The 18,505-nt window shown below is 38.6% G+C and overlaps 1 protein-coding gene across 1 annotated transcript in view; it reads left to right on the forward strand.

The window, feature by feature from the left end:
- LOC146647800 (retinal-specific phospholipid-transporting ATPase ABCA4-like) overlaps positions 1-4,553 on the forward strand; it is a 43,406-nt gene extending 38,853 nt beyond the window's left edge. The window contains exons 41-48 of the mRNA XM_085390016.1: positions 174-236; positions 516-622; positions 1,523-1,664; positions 1,952-2,086; positions 2,379-2,482; positions 2,682-2,774; positions 2,915-3,164; positions 3,622-4,553. Coding sequence (XP_085246142.1) covers positions 174-236; positions 516-622; positions 1,523-1,664; positions 1,952-2,086; positions 2,379-2,482; positions 2,682-2,774; positions 2,915-3,164; positions 3,622-3,738 — 1,011 coding nt within the window. The 3' untranslated portion in view covers positions 3,739-4,553. The remainder of the gene's footprint in view (positions 1-173; positions 237-515; positions 623-1,522; positions 1,665-1,951; positions 2,087-2,378; positions 2,483-2,681; positions 2,775-2,914; positions 3,165-3,621) is intronic.
- Positions 4,554-18,505: the final 13,952 nt, after the last annotated feature.

Genomic DNA, 18,505 nt, shown 5'->3' on the forward strand with positions numbered 1-18,505 from the left:
CGATACCAGAATCATAGAACTTTTCTTTATAAATACTGGATAGCAAACTTAATGCAGTGCTAAACATGAATTTAACTATTTTCCCAAAAAATCCACCACCTTTTTTAAACATAAATTCTTATTGTTCGAGCAGCACTACACAACTTAAATGTCTCCCTGCCTTCTCTGCACAGACGTATGTGGGCAGGAAGAGGGCAGCTGTGGACCGGATTTGTGTGGGAGTCCCTGCAGGAGAGGTAAAGTCACTGAGGACATTTATATTGAGACCTACTACTCTTTTCTATTTGCTGTCAGTTTTCTCTTTCTGCATCTCTTCAAATAAACTGACAAACTGATTTGGCATTAGAGCATTACAGCGGCATGGTAACACGCCTCGCAATTTGCAGTTCTATATTTATCTCTTCTAGTTAGTCTAATCAAGCTTGATCGAATGTGATGGAATATGAGTTTCATTCTATATAAATGGGAGTTTATTTAAGTGCATTCATAAGCCTGTTTGCGTTTTTTCCTGTTAGTGCTTTGGTCTCTTGGGAGTAAATGGAGCCGGGAAGACGACAACCTTCAAAATGCTAACTGGTGACACTGATGTCACCTCTGGAGAGGCTTCTGTGGCTGGTTACAGGTACATAAAGTTTATTCAAAAAAATGGTCCCTGGATAACAGAACACAAAATCTGTTCAGGCCTGCATCGGATGGAATTTATTCAAAAAATAGAAAACTTTGCTCTTAGTTTATCCTGCACACAGTTCCAGATGAGTGAAAACCAGAAACAGTTCACTGAATAAGACAGTTTGAATACGGGAAGGTCAACCTGACATTACCTGTGTGTTAACACCATCAGACTATTAAACTCATCACTGTGATACTCTGATTGGGGAAAAAACGCAGCCTAGGAGGGCTTGAATAACAATTAGATTTCAAAGTCTAAATTCTCATTTTGTCAAGGAGTTTCATGCCAGTTATTTGAAAATTCACAGTTTTCCCCTCAGAATACCTGCTCAGTTAAGTGGAAAATGTCTTTGAACAAAAATCTAGGGATTCAAAGAATGTGAAGCACCGATGTGTCAAATGATAGTAATTATTGTCTGACAAATATAAGATAAGATAAGATAAGATAAGATAACTCTTTATTGTCATTGCACAGTCATACATAGTACAGTAGTACAATGAAATTGGAAAAACTGTCCTACGTCGGCACTACATATAACACAACACGACACGATATGACACATCACAACGTAACAAACAACACAACACAGTATATTAACTTAGTATAAAAAAGAAGAATAAGTGTATGTATATGGGCATTAAATTAAATACACTTGACAAGAAGATTAGGTAAGCAATGTTTTAGTCCCTTTCTATTGAGAGGAATCAGCTTCTGAGCTTCTTCAGATAGCTTTCTTAAATAATCACTATAGATCTGTCCCTTCTGGAATTGATTGATGTTTTGTTATTCCTACCATGTTAGGTGCTCCGTCAGCCCACTGCACTGAATTGCATTGTTTGTCCTGTTTTGTAGCATCTTGACAGAGATTCTGGATGTGCACCAGAACATGGGCTACTGCCCTCAGTTTGATGCCATCGATGAGCTTCTTACTGGCAGGGAACATCTCTACCTTTACGCTCGTCTCAGAGGGGTGCCCGAGTCAGAGATCCCCAGAGTGAGTTGGACTCCAGCTGCTTTACATATCGAACAGGCTAAGGATGTTTTTCACTCGGCTAGTCCAGTGACACTTTAGTTCAGCAAAGCAGTAGAAATCTGCTTTGTTCATAATGGTTTTGTTCTCTTTTTTTAAATATTTGCCCATTCTTCTTTTCTGTACTAATTTTGCTCATGCATTTTATGATATTTTATGAAATGCTATCTTAACGGGTGGGTTGTCCATTATAAAAGATCACTGTTTTGGATTCAAGTAGCCACTAAAGATGAATCTTTTTCTCCATCTAGGTTGCAGAGTGGGGCATTCAGAAGCTGGGTCTGTCAGAATATGCAGGCCGCTGTGCGGGGACTTACAGTGGAGGCAACAAACGCAAACTCTCCACAGCTATTGCAATGATTGGTTGCCCGGCCCTGGTGCTGCTGGTGAGTTAGCCAGTGACGAAAAGCTCATGAGCCCATTGTTTGGGATTTTAAATTTTTATGCAGGGATTTATCAATGAAATGCTCTATGAATCCAGATGGGAAGCCATATGGGTTCAGTCAAGCCTGGCCTCGAATGTTTTATACACTGGCAAGCAACTGTGCAGATCAGTTCAAATTGGCATAAATCTGAGATCTTTGCCATATGCTGATAAAGAAAAGGTTTTGGTCTCTGTTTGCATGGAATTATGTGCTCAGACATTCAAGTTGGCTGTTTCTGGCTCTGTGCGTTTAGGACGAACCCACGACAGGGATGGATCCCCACTCTCGACGCTTCCTGTGGAATGCCATCATGAGTGTGATTCGGGATGGCAGGGCCGTGGTGCTAACGTCACACAGGTTCGCCTAATAATGAAATTAAAATCCTCTGGACACATTTGCTGCACCAGCTGACCAAACGGTTAACTGTTGATGAAATCATGGCTACATTTGCATTCACTTGATTTCGCCACAGAGGTCCATGAAATGATGATGCATTGCTCAAACATGAAACAGCAGCAGTAAAAATAAAGATGGATTATTGTTGTTTTTTTACCAGCATGGAGGAGTGTGAGGCTCTGTGCACTCGACTGGCCATCATGGTCAATGGAACCTTCAAGTGTCTGGGTACCATTCAGCATCTCAAATACAAGTAAGACATATTTTGACTGTTACTATTTAAATATATAAGTGGTCATTTAGTCACAGTGGCATTTTCTAGCTAATATCAACTAATGATAAGAGCACATAAGGAAACATGTTGAATGTTTTGATGCTGTTTCCTTCATTTAGATTTGGTGATGGCTACGTGGTCACGATGAAAATCAAGCCAGCTAAAGCAGGCTTGTCCCCAGAGCTGGAGCCTGTCGAGAGCTTTATGGAGACCAGTTTCCCTGGCTGTGTTCAGCGGGAGAAGCACTACAACACGCTGCAGTACGAGATCGCCTCATCCTCCCTAGCGAGGATATTTCAGCTGGTGGTGGCCAATAAAGACAGGCTCAGCATCGAAGACTACTCTGTTTCCCAGACAACACTGGATCAGGTTTGGATGACATACAACAATGAGAAATGACACTGTGTTAATAAAACGGAAGGGTATTTGTCCCATGACAAGGAGGCAATAACTGTCAGTTTTTGTCATAGATGAAAATATTCAATCTTTAGGTTGCAATTTTTGTCATTTATAAAGAGTACATAAATAACTAAACATATTATGCATGTAATGGAGTTTTACCATGAACAGCTAGAACTCTTATGAAAACATATTTCATATAATAGCATGGTTTATTTAAACACCATCTGTGTACACACATCTTCCCCTCCATAGGAGAGATTATAGTTGTTGATAAATATATTCATAATCTGCTAATAACTGCTGTTGTAAGCCTGACATTTAAATATCACTTATGTAGAGCTGGATATAAATAAATTATGATTCAATCCTATGCATTATAATTTATCACTTGCATTAAAATGTTGGCGCACTTTCGGTTTTTCAGGTGTTTGTCAACTTTGCTAAGCAACAGGCTGGAGAGGACGAGGAGTTAACGCTACACAGACGAATGGCAGGTGGAAGAAAAGACATCAAGGTCTCACCGGTTAAGAGGAAAACATGAAAAAGTCATGCAAATGTAGAGGTGTTACTCCGCAGGGCAGTAATATACTGTAAAACCACACACCGAAATTCAACAACTTTAAATGTTTTGCTAGCCAGCTGTTTTTTTTTTTAGAGTAGAGGTGAATGTGACCAGCTCCCTGCCAAACTGACCTGTGGAAGAGTTTGCTTCTCGAGCTACAGTCAAACTTGACAAGCTCTTGTCTGCAAGTGGAGAGTCATCTTATATAACTTTTAAAAATCAATAATGTCTGACACATTGCTTTGACCTGACACTTTCCGAATTACTTTAAACTTCAAGCTAAACAAAAGATTCTTCTGGAAAAAATTGAGTTTTTTCTGCTTAGACTGACTGGCTTGTATAAAAGTGTACATATTGTATGTTTAATGAATACACTAACAAATACCCTGTTAAGCATTATTTTTATTGTCTATTATAATGAACACCTGTCACTTTTATATATAATATTTAAATGAAGACTCATGCTATGTATTGTTGAACTGTCTAAATGCAAAACATGTTTACGATTGATTCTGTTCTTGTCAGTATTTTTTTGTTGTAATTTTATTACTATTTTCTGCTGTCTTTTACATCTACGTGCTTTGTCAAATAGCACAATGTTTTCCTCTTGGAAAAAAAAAACGTATAAAGAAGCATAGCAAGGCTGAAGAGGGAATCTATTTTGCAACTGACATCTGTTTAACATGCTTTCCACATGCTCTGTGCAGTCCCTTCTAGCTGATTTGCACTTCCATCAGTCACAAATAAAGGAGTTTCATGAGCTATATATGAAGTGTGGTGTAATGTAAATGTGAAGTGCTGTATTTCCTATTAAATATTTCAGCCTTCCCGTGCTTCTTTCAAAGCTCCTTGGTGTTATGGTGGGATGCTCAAAAAGAGGAACTGAAAGGCTTTTCACATTGCTGACCTACAGTGACTCCACTGACCTCCATTCTAAAGCTAAGGAAGCAACTACGCAGATCAGTTGAGTCAGTGGCTACGAGACGGCTTTGCATCGGGGGCCAAGGCGACACTGTGCTGAGTGGCTTGTCACAACCTGGATTTTTCTGACACATAGTCCAATTACTGTTCTCCTTCAGTGAGTGGTGGTGTCATTGCCTCAGGCTGCCCATAAGTCTGAATTCCATTGGCTACCTCAAAGAAACAGAAGGATGATGGCACTGTGCAATTTCAAGGCTGCTAATGAATTCTCTGGTGGGGATCTGATGCTCACTCTCTGCCCATATGGTCATCTGGATGAGGCTGATGAGCATGAGTAGCACGCTGTGGGAGAGCAAACAAGTCATGCATCAACAGTGCGTCCAGAAAGTATTCACAGCACTTTACTTGTTCCACATTTTATGATGTTATAGCCTTATTCCAAAATGGATTCAATTCATTTTTCACTTCAAAATTCTACATACAATAGCCCATAATGACAAAGTGGGGGAAAAAAAGTTTGCTTGAAATTCTTGCAAATACAGTACGATGGTTAGTACTGTCTCACAGTAAGAAGATCCTGGGTTAAAATCCACCATCTGGCCGGGGCCTTTGTGTGTGCAGTTTGCAGATTCTCCCTGTGTTTGCAGTCTAAAGACATGCACCTAGTGGGGTTAGGTTAATTGGTGATTCTAAATTGTCCATAGGTGTGGATTCGAGTGCAAATGTCTCTGTGTTAGCCCTGCAGCAGACTGGCAACCTGTCCATGGTGTACTCTGCCTTTCACCCTATGGTAGCTGAGATCTGCTCCAGCCCCCCCTGCAACCCTGACTGGATGTATGGACGGATATTACAAATAAAAGACATAAAATGACAAATGATCATCTGTCAGATGTTCCTACAACCTGATTGGAGTACACCTGTGGGAAAGTCAGGTGACTTGACAAAATTTAGAAAAGCACATATCTGTCGACATAAGATAGTTCACAGTGCATGTCAAAGCACAAACCAGGCCATGAAGTTCAATACTGTCTACAGACAATTGTCTGTACATCAGAGACAAGATTATTTTGACGTACAGATCTGCAGAAGGATACAGTGGCCTCCATCATCTTTACACGGAACCACATTTTGGAACCACCAGGACTCTTCCCAGAACTAAGGCTGAGCGATTGGGGTTGAAAGCCCTTAGTTAGGCTCAAGGCAAAGATGAATGTAGCAACATACAGATATATTCTTGATGAAAGTGCAGAGTGCTCAGGACCTTGAACTGGGACAAAGGTTCATCTTCAAACAGGACAATGACTCTAAACACCCAGCCAAGATAACAAAGGAGTAACTTCAGCACGACTCTCTGGACAGATCTGATAATGGCTGTGTACCAAAGCCACCCATCAAACTTGATGGAGTTCATGAGGTTCTGTAAAGAAGAATGGGAGAAAATGCCCAAAAATAGGAATGCCAAGCTCGTAGCATCACACTCAAAAAGACTTGAGGCAGTAATTGGTACCAAAGGTGCTTCAAGGAAGTACTGAGCAAAGGCTGTGAATACTTATGTACATGTTACATTTTACTTCTTTATGTCTATACTTATAGATATCTATTACTTACATTGGAATAGTAGTGGTAGAATAGTTAAATTTATGTCTTGCATATTTCCACAACCATATCCATAATCACATACCGTGTATGCCACCGTTGTATATAGTGTATTATCTTACTTATTTTATATTTGTTTGTATTTTCCTTCTGCTATCAGTACCTGAGCTGAGGTAACGTAAGAATTTTCCCACCGTGGGATCAACAAAGTCTTATCTTATCTTATGTTTTACAAATTTGTAGAGAATTTCAAGCTAAAATGTTTTCACTTTATCATGGTGAGGTATTGTGTGTAGACTTTCAAGGTAAAAAAAAAAAAGAATTTTGGAACAAGGTGTTAATATGACAACATATGGATCAAATGAAGCGCTGTGAATACTATCTGGATGCCTGTTGTTGAATCCTGAATGAGGCCGACTTAAACATTGAGATTATCTTCAGTGCAGCTGAATCAAGAAGCCACATTTTGAATATACAGAACAGTGTGGAAAACTTAAACCTGTATTATTACATTTTAACTTTCATTTTATTCATTTATCTTTATTTTTTTACATTGCAACTCAAGACCAGAAATCTTATCTTATCATCTTATCCCAGCTGTCACAGGCCAAGAGACAGGGTACAGTTTTCCAATTTGTCACAGACGCCTCTTTCTGTCATGTTGGGTGACATAAACTGTGTTTCACAAATTTTTTTTTCATATGATGTAGTAGCAAATATTGTATTTTCCATAGCAGCATATTGAATTGAGAGCATTATACTGAGTTACAAGAAATTAAACATGTTACATAATTGAAATGTCCTCTTTTGTGATCAGATCAACCATTAGGTCATGCCATAGTTGTTCTCTTATTTAAAGCCCTTTTTTCTGATCTTGTGGAAAGAAAATCACTCTACTGGAACTGTTGTTAATGTCAAACTTCTTGATGCTTGTTTTAATTTGTCTCTTTTCCATCATGCCTGTCAGCCAATTGCCCATAACTGGAATTTAATAGTCTTTCAAGCCCTTGAAAAAGAGGTTTCCTGTTATTTCCAGTAAAAAATCTCTTAATCCATGTGATGCTTACATCTGATTATCAGATATTCTTGCAAAGTGTTGTGTATGTGCACCAGCAGCCACGCAAGATTTTCTGCAACAAAGATAAATACTCTTGTGTGAAACATGCCATGGTAATAAATACACAAATCTGACAAGGCTTACTATCTGATACTGATTTCTCTTTGACACCCTTTGGTGTCAGACAAATACACAGTGACAAACTTATCAAGACCTTCTCAAACAGCATCATTAAAGCATGTAGAATTGGCATCTTTAGATGTTCAAGCTGCCTGCGGTGTGATGCAATCAGGAGCACTCACGCACTTTAAATGAAAAAGGGCTCAACAACAATTTGAAATGTTAGTTAACTAGTCATAGGGGGTGTTACTGTGCCTGTGGAAAAGTGAGTATTGTGGCTGCTGTGGGTCTTAGGGAGCTTTGCCACTTCAGTGGATACTCTGAGAAAGTTAAGAGCAAGAGAAGCCACTGTTACATGCTGTTACATGCTGCTGCTGTGGACCTGAAATGAAATGGACGTTTTCAAATGTGCCACAGTGACCATTAGGATTATAGAAGGTGTAGGAAAGAGTGTTTAAATCTCTTCTGCATGTGTTCAGATTGTTTTAGTGAGCAGATTTTAGTGATCCATTGATGATTTGTAATTTGCATGCAAAGCTTAAGTCATGTCTCACTGCATGCAGTGGACAAGGGGTCCTTTTGAGTTTAATGCTATTTTTTAATCTTTTCTTTCTTTCTTTTTTTTAAACTTGTGGGTCAGAGCGGCAGATATTTTGTGTCACAAGTTTAATTGGGAGCATAGTTGAAGGATGGACTCGGAGAAGGTTAGTGGTGTATCTGTGTTCAGAGAGGGGAGTGAATAAACTTCTGGATGAAAGACGGCGCTTCCGTCTGAGGTTAAGCTGATGAAAATTGTGTATCGAAGTTGGTGAACATTATTTTTATTATGTGAGAGAGTTAGGAATTGGAAAAGGAGAGCCAGACATTGGACTGATACTTATACAGCACCTTTCCACTCAAATTCCACACTTTCTACTACAAGTGAGTAATTCCTACACACAAATATTCCTGTAGCACTTTTGTCTATGCCTAAGCACATTCTGATATTCACATAAATGCAATGGGGGCAATGTGGGGTATCTTCCCCAAGAATACTTTGTCGTGTGGACTGCAAGAGTCTGGGATTGACTCACCTGATCCAGCTTCCTACAGGAGGAAATAGTTGGCTTGATTTCTGTGGACAAAAGGACCTTAGTTAGTTTTACTGACTAGTTTTTCTTTTTCTCCCCCTCTTTTTTGGATTAGCATCTTCCAATTTTTCCCACTCTTTTAATTTGCTTTCAAAGTGTTCCTTTACCATTTTTAAACAGTGTATATATGATAGCAACTATCTGTAAGTGTTGAGCAGCACCATCCTCTGACATGTAGACGTTGCTGTGTGACCGATGAAAAGTATGGAAAGCAAAGACAATATTGAAACATTTTGCACTCTTGGAATGATTTCAATTATGTTCACTCAGCTCTGCAAAGTTTTTGTCTTCTTTTTCTTTTCCACCTTCTTCTTGGTTGGTATGCGGGATTTGCATATATAACAGATATAGTGTTGCAACACTTGGTTGACCATCTGTACCTAAAGTAAGTGGATAAAATGTCAGGTGTTGCATTTTTGGATTTGACAGTATATTTTATTTTGCTCACCGACATGTCAGTTGTATTTATCATTTACTCCATAGCTGACATTTCAACAGTTTTCATCTGACTCTACATACTCCGTGTTTGTCAGCATTTACACATCCAGTGGCATTTTCATTGCCTTCATTCCTTAAACTGAGTGATCATCAGCTTTAGGTGGTAATCCAGGTGATGTCTCAGATATCTCAGCTGCTCTCAAACACAAGGTCTTTACCTTTGAATCAAAAAGTATTTCACAACTTTCACATTGAAGCAGAATTCATGTATTTTCCTAGCTAGAACTTAAACTCACTTTAACGGAGATCCTTCAGTTTATTTGCATTTTTTGCTTTTATCTCAACTAGTCGAGCTTTAATTTGAATCAATAATTCAACTTTACATATAAAGAACTTTAAATGTTGTAAATGTAGTCATTTGTAGTCATCAAATGTTGTCCAGTGTAGTCATTCTAGTTTTGTTCTAGTTATTGCATTTTGACTGATTCTTCAGCTAAAATTTAAAGCTGCTATAATTGCGTTTTTCCATAATTACCAAACTAGATTTCTGTCATCTGCAATCCATATTCTGGCTACACCAGAAGCTGGAGTTGCTCAATTGCAGACTCAGTATCTGATGGCCAAACATAGTGGTGGGATGGTAAAGACCTAAAACAGAGTGAATAGACTTACATTTACACGCTTTAATTATACAGAGCAACACAGCAAGATAAAGAAAGCAGCACATAAATCAGCCTTTACAATAAACTATTCATACCTTCAGTGTATTGGACCAGAATCAGACAAGTGAGAGGGAACACATTCATCAATACAGTCTGAGAAAAGTCTCAGCTGTTTCCTAAATTAGCCCAATCATGGCATTTCCACCTAGAAAGCAGGAATCATCAGTCATTTGTTGATAATCAATCTGTGACTGTACTGACCGAGTCAAACGTTTGGAACGAGATATATTCCAGAATGCAGCAAATGATGAGCACTCTGTATTATATTTCTGAGAACTCAGTGACTGCTTTGAAAGTTTTTCATGGTTTTTGAAGATGCTTTTGTCAAAAATGTGCCCCGTAATCAACCACACGAGGGCAATAATTTTATTAAAATATCCAACCAATGTCTTATGTCAACAACGTGAAGTATTTCTTCTGAGGCATCCCACTGTTATCGACTCAGTTCTGTGCCCCGAACCTTCAGGAGGTGTCTTTTGAAGTCTGAGGGATGTGTGGGCTCATAGAAGGAATTGCTGATCAAGTGTGCTTTTAAAGTACATCAGCACTGTGCAGCCAGCCTGCATCTTCTTGCCTATATGTGTGTTTTTGTCTCAGCTGCAGGAGCCGCTCTTGAGAGATCTTGAGCAAATATTTCTCTCTAACCCTCCCACAGCTGCTCCACATTAAATATTTTTCATGTTGCATAAAATGTAACTTATGTTGTTCGAATTTTAGCTCTGGTGGATGATTATCTCAGAAATAATTGCGAAAATTTTGCTTTTGTGAATTACTTTTATTATTCATAATCAGTCATAACATATTTTTGTGAAAACTTGATCTTGTCAAGTTCTCTAGGTGTGCCCTTCACTCACAAAAATCCAAAACACGAGGGCATTAGCATTCAGAATGCACACCGTAGATAAAAAACAGTCTCAAAGTGAAGTCACTTAGGACTCGTGGGACTGACGGAAGAATATGAAGCTATGCTGATGGATTGGGTTTGTTAGGCGAAATAGGGACAGAAAAAAAGAAGTTTCTGGAGTAATGTCTCGTTAAAGGCGCCTTATCAGCAAGCGAGATAATATGGTCTGGGTGTGTGGGCTTGTGTCATCCACAGGGACAAAAATAAGCCAGCTTTAATCAATAGTACAGTTGGCTCATCATTAGTTTGCCATTCTTGCCCTCTTGCTGATGTGAATACCAATTTCAAAACTCTGTGTGTTTAGGCTATCATTTACTGTGGCACACTGTCAACATTTTCACAACTGTGGCTCAGGAAACACTTTGGTGCCATCAGTTTAATGTTCTCCCAAGGTGTCTCATCAGCTCAGCTCGGCACACAGAAACTCAAAATCCTGAGACAGAATGCGTTTGCTTCTCTGCAGCCATGATTACCATAAACCTCTAGCCAAGGTGCCGTAGTGATATAGTGAGCCATTAGAGATATGACAAATACATTCATTAGCTTCCTCACAGCACCTCAGCTCCATGCTGTTACTCCCGGGGGTGAACTACCTTTTTGCCTCCAAAAGGTAGAGGTATTGACCCCAGGGGTAATAGAAGATGATTGAAAAAGATGGATCTGGAAGAGCTACCTTCAAGTGCTGTTCTTGGCCTATTGATTATGAAAAATCTCAGAAAGTGTGTGTGTGTGTGTGTGTGTGTGTGTGTGTGAGTGGGGGGTGTCATAAAAAGCTCATAAAAAATGGAGAATTTTCTCAAAACTTCTGTATGCACTATATTACTGTGTGCAAAATGATTCATCTGTGTTGCTATAGGTCTACCTACCTACCAAGCTTCCTTGGTTGTTTAATACTGTAATGATTCATCTGAATGTTGATAAGACACTAAATTTGCTTTCACTCGTGCCATATTTTGGCAAGCATTACACAAGGAAGTATTTTTAAACAAGTCTTTGTGATGGTAAGGATGATTCAGTTAAATCTGAAGGGAGGCACCGTCATACAAATGGAAAAATGGGCTGAAGCAGCCGTGGCTCAGCTGGTAGAGTGGGTGGCCATTGAAGTGTGAGTGTGTGTTAAAAGGTAGTGTGTATGTGCTGACCATTTCCTGTTTACTGTAATTAAACAAAGGGGTTTTGGAGAGCATTGGTGGAGGTAGGCCATTAGCCATTGTTTTTTTTCCATTTGTTTCCAATTTTATTTTATATTTTTACTGGTTAGCACTGTAGCCTCACATCAAGAGGGTCCTAGGAGTTTTCTCCAGGAGCTTCAGGGGGTCTTGGTAAGGTGATTCTTGCAAAAGACTTTTAATTATTTTTTTTTTAATCTCAACAGTTACACTTCCTTTTTAAGCAAGATAGAAAATAAATGAAGAAGCAAGATCTATCTGGGGTAAAATGGTGAGCTGCCAGTCAAACATACCGTTTCATTTGGCTAATAGCTCAAAGGCTCCACAATGGATGGAATAACTTGCACTATCAGATACTGTATGATATAGTATTATTGACAGTAATTAGGTCAACCTCGCAGACTGTGTTGTCACCGGACGCTCTGAAATATTCAGATTTTGAATGCTCTATTAGATACTCCACAAAGTGCATAATAGGTTAGCTCAACCATAGATTCAATTGTGGAAACTGAACTATGAATAGTTCCCTGTTAAAGGTCACTCAAACCTCATTTACGGAACATAATTAATTTATTTGCCTGGGGAATACATGTGAATCTCTCGTGAATGCCTAATTGATTTAAGCTTAGCCCATTAAATAATGAGAAAGTCAGAACAAGTCAGTTTTTGCTAACAAAAAAAAAAAAAAAAAAAAGTGGCATGTCCACTAAATGGCACATGTTGATTGTAGTTTTTGAGTCTAGTCTAACATTTACATAACAGGCTTGTGATAGTCGCTGAGTGACAGCTTTTAGAAATAGCAGATGTAAACATTCACAGTTGGCTTCAGTCTGTCCTGATACAGAGCAGGCTCATAAAACCTGTCCCTCCTAACCTTCTGTAGTAGCTGAGCATAACGAGGATGATGCAATTAGTCTTCTAATGTCAGAGACAATAAGGCTAACAGGGCGCCAGCATACTTATTGTAGCTTATTGCAGGTCACTGTCAAGTGATCGTCTGCATTGCTAGCAATAAGGGATAATTCAAGCTTTGGATATAAACAGGTTTTTTTGGTTGCTTTCTTGCTTAAAGTTGATGGATAAAGTATAATGGAAGCTAACTTGGCATAAACACTGTAAACACTGGAGCTGCACATATAAAACTGTGTTTATTTTATTTGTTTGTGAGTGGATTAAACACATACTGTTTGAAACATAAATAATTTGTGATCTTTTTATTAAACTCAAGAGAAAGTCCAGCTGACTGCTGCTCCCTAACTTCAGTCTGTGTTAATCAAGTCGCAACCTCCAGTAGTCAAAGCCAGGTATGGTCAGTGTCAATAACAGCATTGGTATTGGTGTCGGATAAGTACTAGTTAGTTAGTTAGTATCAGCACTTTAGTTTCACTTTCTCTTGACTATGTTCAGCATGTTGCTCCTGTTTCATCAAATATTAGACAAGTCTGTGTAAACACTGCTCCTGTCACAGCATACTGCTATGCTTTTTATTGGAACTAAAAATATATCTCAAACATGAACTAAGAAAATGTCTGAATTTAATAACCAGTGTGTGAGAACTGTGAAAGCCATTTTGTTTTAACTTATTAACATTGAAAAGCAAACACTGTAGTAGTGGTCGTTAGAATATATTCAGATTTATTGATGGAGCATTTTAATGCAATTATCCAAAGGTTAGCATGTCTTCATGTGTGGTTAACTGTACTAACAGAAGATTCAAGCAGTGTCTAGCTCAGTTTTGTTGAGTGAAATTTTACAATTTTATTTGTATCTTTCTTAGTTTCTGCTAATTAGGTATCTGTGTCCAATGCACTCGCTTTGCACATTGCTAATCATGCTCATTATCATGAGCTGATAACTTAGCACTCCACACTATCATCAAAACATGGTCACTGCTGGGTTAATGAATCCAAGATTCAGGTCGTGGCTGCAATGCTTTAAAAAAAGTTTAATCTCTGAGTCTAATCTAACCCATGCTAATGGGGGGGTGGGGGGGGCGGATACTAGAAACCCAAAGGTTTGATGCCTGACTCACCCAGTCAGGACCTTAATTGTGTGTGTGTGTGTGTGTGTGTGTGTGTGTGTGTGTGTGTGTGTGTGTGTGTGTGTGTTAAGAGAGAGAGAGAGAGAGATTTTATAGAATAAATTGTATGAATTTGTGTGAGAACCAGGCAATTTGGCTTGTAGTATAAAAGTTCTTTGAGTGTGTTTGAAAGGTCACAGCTGGCATTGAGAATACAGCTGCAGGAGAATACAATTCATTACTTGAAATAGCAAGATCCAACTGATAACACTACAAACACCGAAAACAATGAAGGCCTTTAGTTTTAGGCGATAGAAACAGGAAAATTCTTTGTTCATCTACAAGAAATACAACTAGATAGCATCTGATATTTCATTCAATTTTCAGTTTAAATAAAGACAAAGAAAATAATATTTTTGAACGGATGTCAATATGAGAAAGACTGTGATCTTTGCTGCACTTAATTCATATTGTGCTTCAGAACTTTTCCAGCTATATATACATATATATATATATATATATATATATATATATATATATACATATATATATATATATATATATATATATATATATATGTGTATATGGACACACACTTCGAAGTGTGTGTGTGTGTGTGTGTGTGTGTGAGAGAGAGAGAGAGCGCAAATTTCAGGCAGTGATTGTAAGTGATTTAATAAAACTGCCATATTTCTTTTATCATGCTCTTTCTCTCACAACCCCGGGAGCTCTTTCCTTGAAAGAACAGATCCAATCTCTTTTTACAATACCCACACGAAGGCCTTGGCAGTCGCTGGCGCAGATCAATCTCTCTGGCTTGAAAGTTAATCTGGGAGAAGGGCCTGTTTGTCTATGCCCTGACATGCTCAGCTGTCAGTCAAAGATCTCAGTGCACCTGTCCTGACAGCTGTAGAAGCTTACTTCCCAAAGAGCCCTCCCAGGACCAGTTAGATGACTACCATCTAACTTTATCAACAATTCTAGCCAAAAAAATTAAAAAATTTTAATTCAGAAAAAAATAATTTTGCCCATTTTGTCTGCTGTGGATTATATATTGAAGACATTTAGATGGCAGATAATGGAGTACTGTACTGAGTACTGTATTCATATATACCGTATTTTTCGCACTATAAGGCACACTTAAAATCCTTAAATTTTCTCAAAAATCAACAGTGCGCCTTATAATCTGGTGCACCTTATGTATGAATTCTGGTTGTGCTTACTGACCTCGAAGCGATTTTATGTGGTACATGGTGCTCAAAAATCTGTCAAAAAATGTTTTAGTACGACTTTGGTAAGCTACGAAGCCGCACCGCTTGATGGATTGTTGAAGCATTATGGCTACCGTAGTAAGGAGCCTCGCGGAGCAATCTGGGTTCAAACCTCCGTCCGCTTCAAGTTCCCAAAGTCAACATTGCTGCTTTACCAGGTGTAACAATTAAGTTTAACATCCAGGCATCCATGAAAACAGAATATATTAAATTTAATGGAGTTTGAAGTTAGCAGGAAGTTAATTCGCTAGTTTCCACCTAGACATGATATAACATGTTCTGATTGAGATATTTCTGAAAAAATGAAAACGTACAGCTTTGCTATCACTTCCAACTGTTTAGAAACTAATCAGCAGTGACGTTTGTAGGGTTACTGAAGTTGGACTAGCTGGTTTATAACAATGTGCTACGTGATCTCTAGCGTCACAGCTATGTTAGCATAACATAAACACAGTGAAGCTGGAGGATGAACGCTAACTGTTTTCCACTTGATAAAAGTTAACGGGAGAGTTCAGGATGGTTAGGGAAAAATGCAATTGCATGTCAGAATGCTGTAAACAGACCAAACTTCAGTCAGGAGAACAACTGAGATAATCCATCTACACTACGAGGTTAGTCATTAATATACTGCAACAACATGGGAATAGAGCAGCTGCGAGCAGTGTTGGTCAAGTTACTTGAAAAAAGTAATCACACACACACACACACACACACACACACACGCACGCACGCACGCACACACACACGCACACACACACACACACACACACACCTATTTGTCACTTGTTTTCATGTGTAGGAGTACGGTGCATATATTCTGCATATTGTACACATATGCCTTAAAATAACTTCACAGGCCTCAGGCATCACTGACTATACCATACATCATAAGAATCACTTCTATATTAAAAGTGATATGCATTTATAGAGTACATAGTTATGATGTTTATCTTAAACACAGTGAAAGCAACAAAATCAAGGGAACATCAACTTGTATCAAGCGACTTTGTGTTTTAATACTATTGTCATGTGTGGGCAGAACATCATAGTGCAAATCTGTAGCCAAACGGAGGCTAATCAAAAGGATGGATTCCTTTAACCTGAGTAGGTACAGAGTCAACAAGTCTGGGTTGTGACAGTTTTATTGAGCTTATTCATTCAGAAAGACAAACCCTTAGCTGCTGTGCACACAGATAAGGAGTGATTGCAAAGGGGTGCAGCAGAACACACAAATGCAAACCTAAAAACAAGTGACAACTAAAATGAGCATTCTTATGAAGCAACAGTGTGAAGGACAAAAACAAATTAAACTTTGTCTCCATCTCTCTCTCTTTATCTGCATCTCTTTCCATCTATCGCTACAAAGCAACAACTCATTAAAGTTGCTGTACAAAAACGTGACAAAGTAGCTTCCTCCCATTTCCTCTACCTTATCTCCCGCCGTGAAATGTCTTAAACTCTCATATGACAATTGCTGCCTCTGGGTTCAGTAACTTGGTTTGGTGGACAGACAAACCAGACTTCATAGTAGCTTTGATCATCATAACAGCTTGAGGGGATGTGACATTTATGCTGCTCACGTGTACATCTTTTTTGTCAATAATTGCCATTGGGGGAATCAGAGAGCTATAAGGGGAGGTGCTGGCAGATTACACAGCAATGTTGCTGATGGTGTTTCACTTTTCATATTTGTTCCTTATATCTCCAAAAAGTGTTTTTTTACCCTTGTACTATTTATATTTGAAGACCAAGGGCTAGCAAACTGATTCCCATTATGGTGAATCGTGCATAATACATTATAAACAATTTTGTCTCAGAGGATATACCTGTCTCTAACTATTACAAGCCCATTAAAATGAGGTCAATGAAGAATTTAGTGCTGGCATTTTTAATCTACATTAATCATTGTTTATACAAAGAGGACTGGCCTGAGGTCCAGATACATACAAAGCATTAATATTTTAAAGCAGTATTTTTTGAAGGTTGTTGACAAGCATGCTCAAAACTGACTGCCTGAATTTGGATTAGGACTGCACCAGTGATGATGAACAGTATTCGTGCTGTGTGTAGAAAATTTAGGACATAAAACTAAAATAAAAACATTAAAAGGCAGATGGGTAATAACATTAAAACCAAACTGTGCATCTTTTGGAAGATGAGAAATTATGTAGTCCTCTGCTTACTAATAAAAACGTATTATTTGATCTGCAGTGACTGAAAACTTTATGATGACTAATGTTAAGTAGAAATACAGCTGTGCACCTACACACTCAGTAAGTAAACTGAATTAATGATATGACTCTTCTTGTTATGCAGAATTTTTGCATTTGCATGGCACAGGCAAGACTTGCGTAAGTGCTCATATTCCTATTGCTCCCAGTCAGCTCAGGGAGTCTAATTCACATCATGTGAATCTGGGGAAATGAAGAGAGCTGGGGCTCTTTGCAAAGAAAATGCAGTCCAGATGCAGCTTTGCAGACCCCACAGTTGGTGTGTCATGTTGCAAAATCTGTCTGTCACCAGCACACTTTTCCTTCTTCCTCTGCCTTCCCACAGTCACAGATGTCGACGGCGCTTTTAATTATCCGGCAGGGTATAAATACACCTACCTCTTTTTCTCCCCTAAAATAATATTACAAAAGGTTCTAAAGGGCAGTTTCTGCAGTGTAAACATCAACGGTGTAAAGGTACCTTATTTGGGAAACTGTGCATCTGTTTCAAGAACTTTTGGCTTCTGTTAATTTTTTGTGTAAAAGTACATTCACTTTTTATTAAAGAAAATTTTTTATTTTGAAAAGACACTTGAAATTCAAGCTCTCTAGGTTTCCTTCATCTCAGCTGTAGAGTTAGAAGATGCCACACACTGTATTTTATAACCCATTCCCACTTCATGCTAATTGCTTCTGAATGGCACATTATGTAGGGGGGCCTCAATGCATGAATGTGTCTCCTAGTATCCACACATGCACTCATGAGCGCTTCCATGCAATAGGTTGTAGGCGAGAAAAAAATCCTCCACAGTGCACTTGACCTGCACTTGATAAACTCTTTTCTTGATTGTGCTTTGAAGCAGTACAGTTCAGAGCTGAATCCATCTCATATTCAATACAGTCTACTGCACCCCACTTGTCTCATCTCTTGGGTTAGCCAGAAGGAGGTTAAACTTCATGACATGTTGAATCTAACCTAAATATATCACCTATTACAAAGTTATGGTAGACTCAGCCAAGATAGATCGTATAAAGATCTTTTTTTTCCTTGGATTGACCTATAAAAATAAGTATAATCCATCCATCCATGCAATTTATCCTAGGAGTAAAGGGGGACTGGAGACTATCTCAGCTGGACGAAACTACAAGCATGGGGAAAACATGCAAACTAGACATAGAAAGCTCCCA

This window comes from Rhamphochromis longiceps, linkage group LG18 (assembly GCF_057381845.1).
Source record: "Rhamphochromis longiceps isolate RC_006_pf linkage group LG18, R_longiceps_female_GT1.1, whole genome shotgun sequence".
In the NCBI taxonomy this organism is placed as follows: domain Eukaryota; kingdom Metazoa; phylum Chordata; class Actinopteri; order Cichliformes; family Cichlidae; genus Rhamphochromis; species Rhamphochromis longiceps.